This window comes from Oratosquilla oratoria, chromosome 23 (assembly GCF_046742065.1).
Source record: "Oratosquilla oratoria isolate Oo_2021 chromosome 23, ASM4674206v1, whole genome shotgun sequence".
Classification (NCBI taxonomy): Eukaryota; Metazoa; Arthropoda; class Malacostraca; order Stomatopoda; family Squillidae; genus Oratosquilla; species Oratosquilla oratoria.
Window position 1 is genome coordinate 8,645,873 of NC_134799.1, and position 12,492 is coordinate 8,658,364.

Consider the following 12,492-nt stretch of genomic DNA (forward strand, 5'->3'; position numbering starts at 1 on the left):
GAGCAGTCCTGGAGAGCAAAGTGGTTGGACGATGAAGGTCATAAAAGGTCACCCAGAAGGTCATCATGATAAGAGCAGCTTCCTTGGCCTGTGTTTTTTCTTTTCTTTTTTCTTTCTTTTTTTAAGAAAAAAATATACAGGTGTTGGAAAGTCTGAATACTGAATATCCTTTACAATGAAGCTAGTAAATCATCTTCATATTTTATTTACAAAATAAAACCAATGCTAATAATTCTTTTTTCTTGTCTACTTAAGGGGTTGCATTCCTACTGAACTGTCTCCTAAACACTTTTGGAAAGGATCCCTGAGCTGGCCGAGAAGTGATGCAATGCTTCTGCAGCTACAGCACGAGACACAGCCGTCCCTCACTCTCCTCTTCCTCATGTGAGATCACCTTCAATTTTGTCTTATCAGTTTCAAGCAGATTAGGAAAAGAAAGGCTTACCTGTGGTTGCACTTGTCACAGCATCATGTCTACATAATTTATAAGATTAAATGACACATAAACTCAGAGTACTTCAGAAAAACCACTGGAATTCCCTGTAGCTACAGTGCTGCAGATGCTGTAAGACAGACCTAATACCCTCTGACCATTGCACTTTCCTCTGCACCACAACTATCATTGTATCAATGCATAACATACTACCTGCTGGTACTACAGCACATTCATTTCTTCTGATCATTAACTTACACTCCATCTTGCCAAACCTTTATACTCTGTACAATTGGCCTCTGTTCCACGTCAACTAAATCTTCTTTTTTAATATATACCCTTACCCCAACAAGCTGCTTCTCCATGCTATAACTACTCATTCTTTATGACAATAGACCCCTTGAGGTGCCACAACCCTCCCTAGCCTTTTATCTACTCCATACTACATTTGTCATTCCTTGAACATCAGTCCTCCACTCTATCATGCCTCACCCTCTTTTTTGGTCTCATGTCATATTCTACCCTCCCTTACATCAGTTTTCCCTGTTTTCAAACCATAGTCCTCTTATCTTTTGTATCACAGTCAATTTCTCCTTCACAACATTATTCTCCTTGCATCATAACCATCCTCCACTCAATCAAGCCAGAATCTTCACGACCCTGTCCATGCCTCCCTTATCGTTCATTCCATACTTAAGAACAGCCCCCTTCTTTCTTCCAAACTACTACAGCCCTGTGCTTGATAAGTGAAACCCCATGATGTCTAGATAAATAGGAACAGCACACACAGTTGAGGGTTGCAATCTATGCAGAACACCACTGACCAATTCCACACTGGGGGCAACACTGCAAGTAAGTGTTCACATTGAAACATCAATGGTAAATTTTGCAGGGTAATGAGAGGTAGTAAGCCCAGAACAGTACACCAGTGATGACCTCAATCTTTTTCCATGTAAAGATATGTGGCTCCCTGAATGCCAGATGACATTATGCTTGAGATTAAATGATTGAAACGGGGTGTGAGGAGGACGTACTTGTATCAACATAAAACACCACCTATATTACACATCAGTTAATACAATAATATCTTGCTAGTATTCTTAAAATTCAAACTAAAGCTATTTTACAGTATTGTGTATTTTTTTATCAATAACAAAACATTTAAGGTATTCTCCAAGATAAATGTGACTGATGGAATAACAATGCAACTGATCTTTGGGCACCAGCAGCCCGTAGCATATCCATATACTGGCAACCTTGGCCTTACAGGTACTTTCCTCTTTAAATCTTAATCTTCTTTAGGCTTATCTCTTTACCTATCACTTCTTACTCTCCATGGCATGACATTGAAAACTCAATATCCTACACCCAGTATCTTTACCTAGAAAAGAAAAGCCTAATAACACATATAGTAGTTCTATACAGGCAACACATATTTCTACATATAAACATTGGTATTTTCTACACTTGTATTTCTTAAACTCAAGAAAATAGATGCTTGAATTGCAAAATAAAATTGCAATAAACTGGAAAATAATAGAGAACTGGTTATGGAAGAATTATAAAGACAAACCTAAATGAGCGTACAACAAACAACTCCTTGCACACACCAGTGTAGACAGACCAATCCTTACCATCAAACATCTTTTCCCAAATATGGGCAAATTGGCACAAAAACTGAATACAAGAGAAAAATATCTAAGGATAAAAAAGGGGGCAAACCAGACAGGAAGAAAAGATAATTTAAAATAAAGGTGATTATGATGTTCCTAAACATTTAAAATTAGGTTGTAATGATACATTACAGAAAATGTGAGAGAGGAAAGGCAAATGTAAAAGTGAGCCTGATTTGTGTTGTTCCTCAAAGCAGGAACTGATGCTAAAGATGGGGATGATTTGGCATACAACACTTGACTGATACAGAGGTGGAATGATATAGAAGCAACAAGAACAACTCCATGAGAAAAATGGATGAAGAAAGACTGTGCAGTCCTTATTCAGAAAACACATCTCGATGCTCTACACCACACCACTTCAGCACAATTTCTGCACACATGGTGGATACATACAATTGCTTCATGGTTGTTGGACATTTAAGTAAATCCTCAGCCCTCTTGAGCAGATATGCACGTCTTTCCTCAGTGTTTTATTTACTTTGATGTGAGGAAGCCTTAGCCTAATGACCAGCAAGTATCAGCTTATTACATTATAGACTACACATTATTTTACCCCAACCTCACACCAGTTTCATAGGGTAAAAAGACATTGTTTGGCTTAACTCCAGCCAGACAACAACTGTCCATACCACACATGACTGGAATAGGTGGGGTAGGTTTGTTCATTCGTGCATTTGTTCAGGATATGTTTGCTTTTGTCCCCACATGTCCAGCAATACGGAGGCCCATTGGCTTTTCATTTGTTTGCTCTCTTCACTGGCTTTTCAGGAAGTGTTGAAATGCTGCAACATGTGCAACAAAACTCTTAATATGTATAAATGTCCACTCATAAGGAAAACCAAACAGGAAATCTATGACATTCCATAATGAAAGTTACAAGTAAGCAATGTTTAACAAGGTCCTGCCATTTCAGTATGAAATATCATTCTTAACCCATTCAACTCCGATGACAAGATGTCTTGTCATTTGGTCAAATAAAACAAAAAATCATAATAAAACAACAAAATGTTTGATGATCAAACAGCACCAGAAAAATATGACGTCGTCAGTCCTCCTCGAGGAGGACTGATGACGTCATATTTTTCTGGTGCTGTTTGATCATCAAACATTTTGTTGTTTTATTATGATTTTTTGTTTTATTTGACCAAATGACAAGACATCTTGTCATCGGAGTTGAATGGGTTAAATGTTTCATTGAGCTCATGAATGGCTATATTAAATTTTGAACTGAATAGTGAAGTTACAGAGGGTGGTGTGCTGTCAACCACAAGAAAGTTTTGTGTGATTACATGAATAAACACTAGTTCTCTTGTTGTCTAGCACCTCTCTTTGTAAGCTTATGCAGTTGCAGGAATGATTACAGATTTTTCTCACAAAATCACTGCCAGTTAGAGTATGGCTCAGCTCAATTCCATGCAGTATGACCTAAATGTCAGCCTACAATCCGATAGTATGGGAAACCAATGTCTCTGCACACAAAACATGAACTGAACATATCTAAATATATCATGAAAGAAATTACTTAATGGAACGCTGATGATGGTAAGCAAGCAATATGTAGCAAAAACCAAACATATACTTGACATATCTGAATGACGCATAGCCAGCAACCACACTGCTGCATGATATGGTGTGGCTTGGTGTGGGCAATGGAGGGCCTATTGTGTTTGCTTTCAACACAAACAGCAACAGAACAATGCAGTGTGGCACCTAGAATGTACAGGAATATCTTACCTCGGCAAGAAAACAGATAGTCTTGAGATATGTGGACTATTCATCCAATTCATTGTATAAAGAAAATACAGTTCTTTCAGATATCTAAAAGTTAACCTTGAAATACGAATGTTTATTTGAAATTTCTCATAATAATGACACAACGAAATAGTTCATCACATTGTCCATATGCTGAAATTTCTTCATTCCAGGAATCTTGCCCATACTTGTATGGAAGGTTGAACTTACAAAAAACATGGCAAATATAGTTCAGTCACTCCACTTTCAAGTGCTAATTTTTCCAAGTTCTGAAGCAGAAAGCAATGTTCACACATATGACTGTTTATATCTCATGAAGTACATCTTACATATCTGCATCACTGTTCATTTGTTGGCAGCACTAGTCACATACATACAGCATTTGCTTTCATATTAGTAGCACTACTTACAGACATGAAACCTTCCTCACATTTGGCTGAAATGTTCGCATCACAGCAGTACTGCTCACATACACAACAATTTTCACATGTTGGCCATACCACTAGCACTACACAGCACTGCCCACATGTTGGGAGAGCTGCTTACACATGTTGACAGCAAAGCTTAAACACGTTGGCAGCACTGCCCAGATCTGGACAGTGCTATTTATCTTGAGTGGACTGCTTCCAAGTATACAGCACACAGATGGTCACACAGATGGTCAAAGGTAATCATAACCAACAGTGTTGGACTCAAAGTTGGTATTCAACTGGAGAGGACCTAAGGGTTCAACCATCTGTTGTCATGCTGTTGTTTGACTGAGGTGGGTCAGACGTTTATGAACATCCGCAAATGTTGGTCTCTTGTTTGGATCCAAGTCCCATGCCTGCAAAAGGAGGTCTCTGTGTTACCTTGTTATCTAAGCTACTAAACTCAACATGTTAGGTGGTCAGTGACTTTTTTTTTTTTCTTCCCTCCTCCTCCTCCTCTCCAAGAATTGTCATTTTCTTTTTGAGTGGATAAGGTGGATTGGATTACCATATTAAGCAATTGTGATAAATCAGCTCTGGAAGTGCTCTGTCTCACTGCATTGCTTTGGACCCGAACAATATGGCAAGGCACAGGAATGACCTCTATGAAGTGTTAAGGTGGGAGGGTAGACAATGTATTTTGGATGGGTATACAGTGGGTGTATGTTTTGATTTGACCACCCTCCATATAAGGGGAAAAAGGTCTTTTAGCATGTATTTATTTACTTTTTCTCAAATGTTACATCACTATTAACGTGAACTCTGATAGCAAGAGAAATAACAAAAGTACAGTACCTCTTTCATAATCTGGTAAATTTCTGGTGGACAGTTGTCTGGTGCTTCCATGCGGTAGCCCTTTTCCACATGTTTTCTTACATCATCCAAGGGCTGTAAAATAATGGTCAAATATTTATATTTTTCATGCAACAGGAACATGAATAAAAGTAGATGTAGTAGTAGTAGTTTTTGTTGTTGTTGGTGGTGGTGGTGGTAGTGGAAGAGGGTGGTAGTAATAGCAGCAGTGGAAGATTGTATTCCACATACACAGGTCATACAAATCCTACTTGAAACAGTTTTACTGAGAGTCATTCAAGATTTTCTGATTAAGAACTAGAACATGTAATACATAACTTTACAGTCATTGCAGTATCAAACATATTCCCCTGAAGTTTCACCATATAAACCACAAAATAATAAATAACAATGGAACTGTTCGGACTTACTATTCGCGGGTATGGCACTCGGCCAAAGGAATACACTTCCCACAGAAGAATTCCAAATGACCACATATCACTCTTATTTGAAAATTTCTGAAATTGACAAAATATTTAAGTATTATTATCATTTGTCATGCTTTCTTCTGGTATCAAGTACACCTTGTATGCCTTAAATTTTAAGTAATAATTTTGATAAATCACAAATGTAGAACATTAAATGTCGAGAGATATTCCCAAAAGCCAACTTAGGATCACAAAATATATTCAACACATACAACTTGTACATGAGTAATGTAATTAGGGGAAAGGGTAGAGGATCATTAGATCTTTATCTAATGGGAAGGTGAGGAAGAAAGGGGGGAAATAGCAAGAGAGCTAATAGATAAGGTTGATCAAAGAATGCCAAGATGATTTAGGCATATAGTAAGAGAGTTGGTAGCATAAAAGAGTGTAAAAAACTTAAGTATATGGAGTGAATTTGAGAGAAAGACTAAGAACAAGTTGGATGGACAGGATGAAAGGGGCATCAGATACAAAAAGGATGTTTTATTGAGCAAGGAGAAGAGAGTATGCAAGATAAATGTGAATGACAAATAGTTGGAAATGGATAAAAAATAATATATAGCTTGAAAGGATGTTCTTCTTGTTTGCTCTGTAAAGTTCTTGTGGATGAGGTAATGAAATGGTGGGGGATAAACCAGTTCTAGGTTTCATGGAAGTGCTGTATCTTGCTGCATTGCCCCAAACCCGAGCAGTGTGACAGGGAACAGGTATAGCCCTTCATCCACAAGATGCTGAGATGGAGGGAACAATGATTGGGATTTTTGGATGAGTGTAGGGAGGGGGTATGCTTTGATTCAAGTCACCCCCCTTCTAAGGTGAAAAAGGTGTTTTGATATATGTATATAGTATGTATGTACATATAACAGAACCATTTTTGCAGTATCAGAACTTTGAGAATGTGAGGGGACAATAAGGGAAGACTGCCTTTTATATGAAGCAGTGGAGGCAAACCAAGTTTGGCTGTTGGGCCTGTTGTGGTGTTGTGTCATGCAGCATTGTTTCTAACCTAGGGTTCAAGGGATGGTCCTTCTTTCATAAGGAGCTAGGAGGTTTTTAATTATAAAAGGGAAAGAAATAGGTGTTGAATGGCAATGAGATGGGTGGAGGGTGGGTGCCTACCTTGACTAGCTACTTTACTTGTGAGGGGAGAAGAAGGCTTTAGGTATGTAGATGAAATGATAGATAGAACTTTGAGGGCCAGAAAATTTTCTGTACAAGAACTCTAAACACTAACACTATGTTTAAGGGCTTCAGGTGCAGTCCATTTGATGGGGAACTTGCCACCATCTAACTTCAGCTTCAGTCCATGGGCTAGACCAAAGTCACATACTTTGGCCACATAGTCTTCACTGATGAGAACATTACGTGCTGCTAGGTCCCGATGTACAACCTTTTGACTTTCCAAATATGCCATGCCATTACAAGTGTCACTGTAAACCATATTGAGAACAGTTAGCAATTTGTACACACAATATTGTATTTTGTATATCTAAATGCACAGGAGTAAACGGTAAAACTAAATGTATATGATTCACACCTTATACATGTACACTTACCATGCAAAGTTAATCTGATTCCTTTTGGTTATGTGTTGCCGACCTCTGGTTCTCAAGTATTCTACTAATGAACCTTTACTCATGTATTCCGTCACTAGTAAGATTGCTGAATCATCAAATACAAGACCTAATAAAGCTACAAGGTTGGTATGCTTCAAACTCCTGAAAGAGAAAAATACTTCTGTTACAGTCATGTGTTAATGGAATATGAAAATGAGGGAAGTAATTATAGTATGACTTTATTTGTCCAGTTAAAGACTGAAGACCACAGTATATGAATTAAAAATTAAAGCTAATGTCAAACTGAATAAGGCAATATCTGTCTCTGGTAAAAGTTTGTAAACAAGTCATAAGCCATCAAGACTGATGAAACCATAAAAAATAATTGATTGTGAATGGAGACTCCTCTATAGAACCACTATAATGAATGATCAACTTGAAATCTAATGAAATGAATGTGGTGGAGTAACTTATTGAATGATATGAGAAAATAACTGTGCGTAACAATAGGTAATGGTTTAAACTACTTACGTCATAAGGCAGGCTTCTTCTAATAAACTCTGGGCTGCTCTACTGTTGTCCTTTAGTCTTTTGACTGCAACTTTTTGTCCATTTCGTTCAGCTAACAGTACATCTCCAAATTCTCCTTTACCAATGGGATCCATTAACTGAAAGCAAATCAAAGTGAGATTTGCATTTCTATAAAGAATGACGCAGCCAATTGTCCTAAAAAAATAAAATAACACAGAGATCTGGTCCCTACCTTTAACTCCGAGAAGTCAATTGTCCATCCAGCCACTGTGAAGGCTTTCTCAGGATCCATTGAATATTCTCGTCGTCCTTGTTTTGGCACTGATTTCTTTAGTCGTGTACATAAGCCATCTGCATCTAATTCATAATGCTGTAATGAAGAAACCACATCTATTAAAATATGTACAAACAATGAACAGTAAAATTCTCACTTCTACAAATGTGTTGAAAAGTAATAACAATCAACTGGAGTTTTTCATGTTGTTAGACCATTGTGTCTGAGGACTATGACACTGGAGTTACAGAGGAAACCCATGTTCCGCTCAGGTTCTAGCTAGAGGTTTTTTACCCCATTTATTTTGTGGTCATGTCTATACTTCCAGAGGTCAGTTGGTATAAATGTGTTTCATCATGCGAGAGGCAGCATGGCTAATTGGATGTGTCAACTGTTGTGTTTCTTAACCTGTGTTGACATGTCATGAGGGTTTACTGTGCGTGTATATACGAGTATGTTCATATATATGTAATATACGAAAGCACTCTGCTTCATTAGTTTCTTTTTCCAAGTGGTCTACTTTGCATGTTCATGTATAAGTGTGTGTATTTCCCTAATTGTAGCATACAGGAAAGGAGCAATGCTTGTTGGATACTATCTACTACTCTCCAATGTTTCATACCTAGCCTCATATCAATGTACTATTTCAACTTAATCTATACCATATATCCTTGATTTCCAATTATCATATTTAGATTTTAATTCATGTATTGTTCAAGCTTGAGCTATATCACCTTCTAAGCTATTCCAAGTATTCATGCATTTATATGTGTGTATGTATATATGTGTACAAAAATATAAATTAAGTACATACCTCCACTAGTTTTGTTAGACAGTCGAAAAATTCCTCTTCATCTATGGTAAGCTTGTAATCCTTAGATATGACGCGATAATGTTCAACCTGTAATAAGAAATAGTTGTCAATGGGATTAGAAAAAAGAAATCACATAACAGATTCAAAATAAGATTAAATATTTTTCCCATGTGTGTGATGTTGACCTAGTTTGTGTTCATGCATTTGTGTGTTTACCTGATCATATTTACTTAAATGTAGTTTACTGGAAAGGAGCAACATTCATAGGGTGATGTTTTCTACTCTTCATTTTATCATACCTAGCCTCAAGTTCATGTACTGTTTCAATTTGGTTTATATCATTCATTTCTAATTATATTAAATTTGTATTATATATTGCTCCAGCTTGGGCTGTATCACTTTCTAAGTTATTTCATGCATTCATGCATCTGTATGGTCCCATCTCTTTTTCACCAATTCTCAAACCTTACCTTGAATTCTTTTATAGTGTTGCCACAGGTTATATCTTCATCTTACTTGTCCCAAAAATCTGCCTACATTCTGTGTGGAAAGCTATATGTGTGTATGTGTATACGAGTTTGTATGTATTTACCTCATTGTGGTATAATGGAGAGGAGCAGTGCCTCAAATTCATGTACGGTTCCCACTTGGGCTGTATCGTTAATTTCCAATTATCATATTTAGATCTGAATTCATTAATAGTTCCACTATGGGCTAAATCACCTTCCAAGTTATTCCAAGTATCTATGCACCTACAAGTTTATGGAAAACTGTGTGTGCATATGTGTATCTGATAAAATGGTCCAGCTCGTGGTATGAAAAACCTACCTTGTCCTCGAAACAGACGCAAAGGGTATAGTCGCCCGGGAAATTGGTCGACTCCCTGACGAGGAAGAGCCCGTCCTCTCGCGGCGTCAGCAGGTTCTCCGCCTCATCACGAGTGATCTTCCCATGAAACCACCTGAAGGAGGAGGAGGAGGGAGCATAAGATCTTTTAAGAACATAAGAATGGGGAAAGATTGCAAGAGACCATATGGCCTACACTAGGCAGTTCCATATTCCCTCACCACCTTTCATCCCTATCCATAAAAATATATTCTCTTTAAAACAACCAATTGTTTCAGCGCTCACTACATGGATACTAAATCTATTCCATTCATTAACCACTCTGCTGGTAAACAAATTCTTGCCTAATTTCCTTCTTAAACTTAAATTTGTGTAATTAAATTTCATTACTACAAGTCACTATGCTTTTATATATCAATGTGCTCTGTGCAACATTGCAAAAATGGTTCGGCGCCAATAAGCTACTCCATTCATCCTTCCACTGTTAATTATAACTTGCACCTTCATTCTGGATACCGTGAGGTATCATCTCTGTGCCTTGTTGCACATCTATCGACTTTTCGCCTTGTGCTGTTCACGACACGACGTCGTGCTCTCAAATAACCATGGGTGTCTATGGACGCCTTCACAAGTTAGGACCATTACCATTTGTGAAAGCATCTAGAGACACCCATGGTTATCTTAGCATATAACATGATGTCGTGGACGGCGCACGGCGAAAAGTCGATACGTGTGAAACGACCCTAAGCCGAGGAAAAAACCCACATCGAAAAGCTTAACTCGAACTACCGGAGGCTTCCCCCTTCGAGGTACTCACGTCATGGAGGTCAGCTTAACTTCCTTCTTGTCCTCGGTGACGTAGGAGGTCGGGATGAGGCCCACCTTCCCGCTCCTGTTCCGGGCCCGGACCCAGTTGGGGTCCGTCGTCGACTGCACGATGGTCAGGCGCTCCATCTTATCGAAGGGCAGGTCCCCTTGGGAGTTGCCCTCGAAGTGGTACCGCGCCACGACCTCCGTCTCCGGGGCCCACATCGTCTGTAGGAGCACAAAGAGGAGGAACTCAGGCGCTGCCGAAGATGTTCTCGCATAGGAACACGAGTCGCTGGTACAGTCACGAGCAAAAGTTGTGACCCACGCTAAGGTTCTCACAACGTTAATATGATTTTTTTTAATACAGAGTATGTCGTATATTTTCCTGTGATTTAGCTTACGGTTACGGGATTTTCTTGAATAACAAAAAGTTGTCTGACATAGATTTTGAATTTTGTATCATGAAAATCTCAAGAGATGGGTCAAAACTTTTGTACGTGACTGTACATCTACTTGGAAATGAGGGACCAATGGCGGGTAACTGCTTGCATGTGGCGGTCCTGCAAGATGGTCAGCGAAGTTGCACATTTTCGAAACCCGTCAAACCCCTCCCCCTTCCCCCCATTCCTCCGTCAGGAGGTGCAGCCCTGAGCGGATGACACTCGGTCTTCGGACGACCCAAGATCTCTCCCTATTAACTTCAACTGTATTTCTTACATTTTTTTTTTCTCACATGTATAGAACTGACAGCCGGCGGCTGATTTTCTATTCCTTTACCACTTTAAACCGGTAATATAGAAACACTCACACAACACAGACCACAGTCAAAATTTTCTTTCTAGAGAGATCTGCGGGAGATTCCGAGGACCGTTGCCAGCCACTGTGGGGCTGCGGGGTGAAACTCGAGGGAACAAATGCTTGACTCGGGACTGGAAACGATGTGACGAAATGAAGGACCACCGAAAGAAGGTTAACCTCGAAATGAAGTTCGAGCTCAAATTCGGGATAAAAACGAACTGGGATGAAGAAAGAGGAAACATGGGAAGATACTGTGGGTAGGGTGAGACAATAAGATAAGGAAGAAGGGCATGGTGTACAAAGAGGTGATGTGAACATCAGGTCACATTAGGATGTGAAAGACCGAACAAAGAAAGCAATAAAAAATAAAAAGAGGAAAGAGAAGCGAGTGGGAGGAACACTGGGAAAGAGAAAGAGAGAGAGAGTGACGATGAAGGGAACAGAAAATATTGGAAGTGGAGGGTATGCGAGCAAAGAAAACTAAAAGGGCACATATGGAAGATGCAGTGCGTTTGCGAAAATCTTACCGTGGTGTCTTCCAGCGGAGTTAATTTGTAAGCTAGTAAAGACAAAATCATCTTATCAGCACAGTTATGAAAGAATAGTCGACAAAGACTTATTATCTAAAACCATAAATCTAAGAGAAAAAAAAATCATGTACAGTTGTCAAAACTTCTGCCTGATTTACCGTTTCGCGCACCTTTGTATATAAAGGGATAGCAAGCCGACAGACCTTTTGGTCCATAACTAGGATGCGAAAAAAATATAACGATAAACAATAAACTAACATAAATAATAATAATTCATAATAAAAAATATAAATACTAATAGATAAATAACAATAAATGAATAAATAAAATAAATGGCAGACATTACAGCACATTGCTTAGGTGTTTATCTAAATGAATATTAAAACTTCGAACTGTACTACATTGCACTGTTCACTGTATTTATACTGTGAACACGCGATCACTATCACCATAAACACGTTGGATAAAGACCCCAGCAGTAATAGTAGATCGTTTGTTTTCTATATTTATCGTCTACACTTTTTATTTCCATTGATCTATTCTTTTTTCTCTCTCTCAACCTCGTTATCTCCCTTATCTCACGGCTCGATGGACCAGGCAGAAGTGTTGCCGACTGTGCATACAACAGAGTAATTGCAAATAATAATATAAATGCATGAAGACAGGTAAATCGCTCCAGCATATTAACATGCTATGGGCATGTACAACACGCCCATTCACAG

General features: G+C 38.6%; 1 protein-coding gene across 6 annotated transcripts in view; it reads right to left on the reverse strand.

Moving 5' to 3' along the window:
• Positions 1–3,230: 3,230 nt before the first annotated feature.
• LOC143037958 (tyrosine-protein kinase CSK-like) overlaps positions 3,231–12,492 on the reverse strand; it is a 712,082-nt gene continuing 702,820 nt past the window's right edge. For 5 of the 6 annotated variants that reach the window (XM_076206677.1, XM_076206678.1, XM_076206679.1 and 2 more), the window contains 10 exons: positions 10,450–10,667; positions 9,615–9,747; positions 8,787–8,873; positions 7,931–8,068; positions 7,699–7,835; positions 7,168–7,329; positions 6,846–7,041; positions 5,555–5,641; positions 5,127–5,219; positions 3,231–4,687 (listed from right to left, as the gene is read on the reverse strand). In XM_076206677.1, the coding sequence (XP_076062792.1) occupies positions 4,604–4,687; positions 5,127–5,219; positions 5,555–5,641; positions 6,846–7,041; positions 7,168–7,329; positions 7,699–7,835; positions 7,931–8,068; positions 8,787–8,873; positions 9,615–9,747; positions 10,450–10,667 (1,335 nt within the window). In that variant the 3' untranslated portion in view covers positions 3,231–4,603. Of the gene's footprint in view, positions 4,688–5,126; positions 5,220–5,554; positions 5,642–6,845; positions 7,042–7,167; positions 7,330–7,698; positions 7,836–7,930; positions 8,069–8,786; positions 8,874–9,614; positions 9,748–10,449; positions 10,668–11,767; positions 11,800–12,492 lie in introns of all 6 variants that reach the window. The other variant, XM_076206676.1, reaches the window with a different exon arrangement.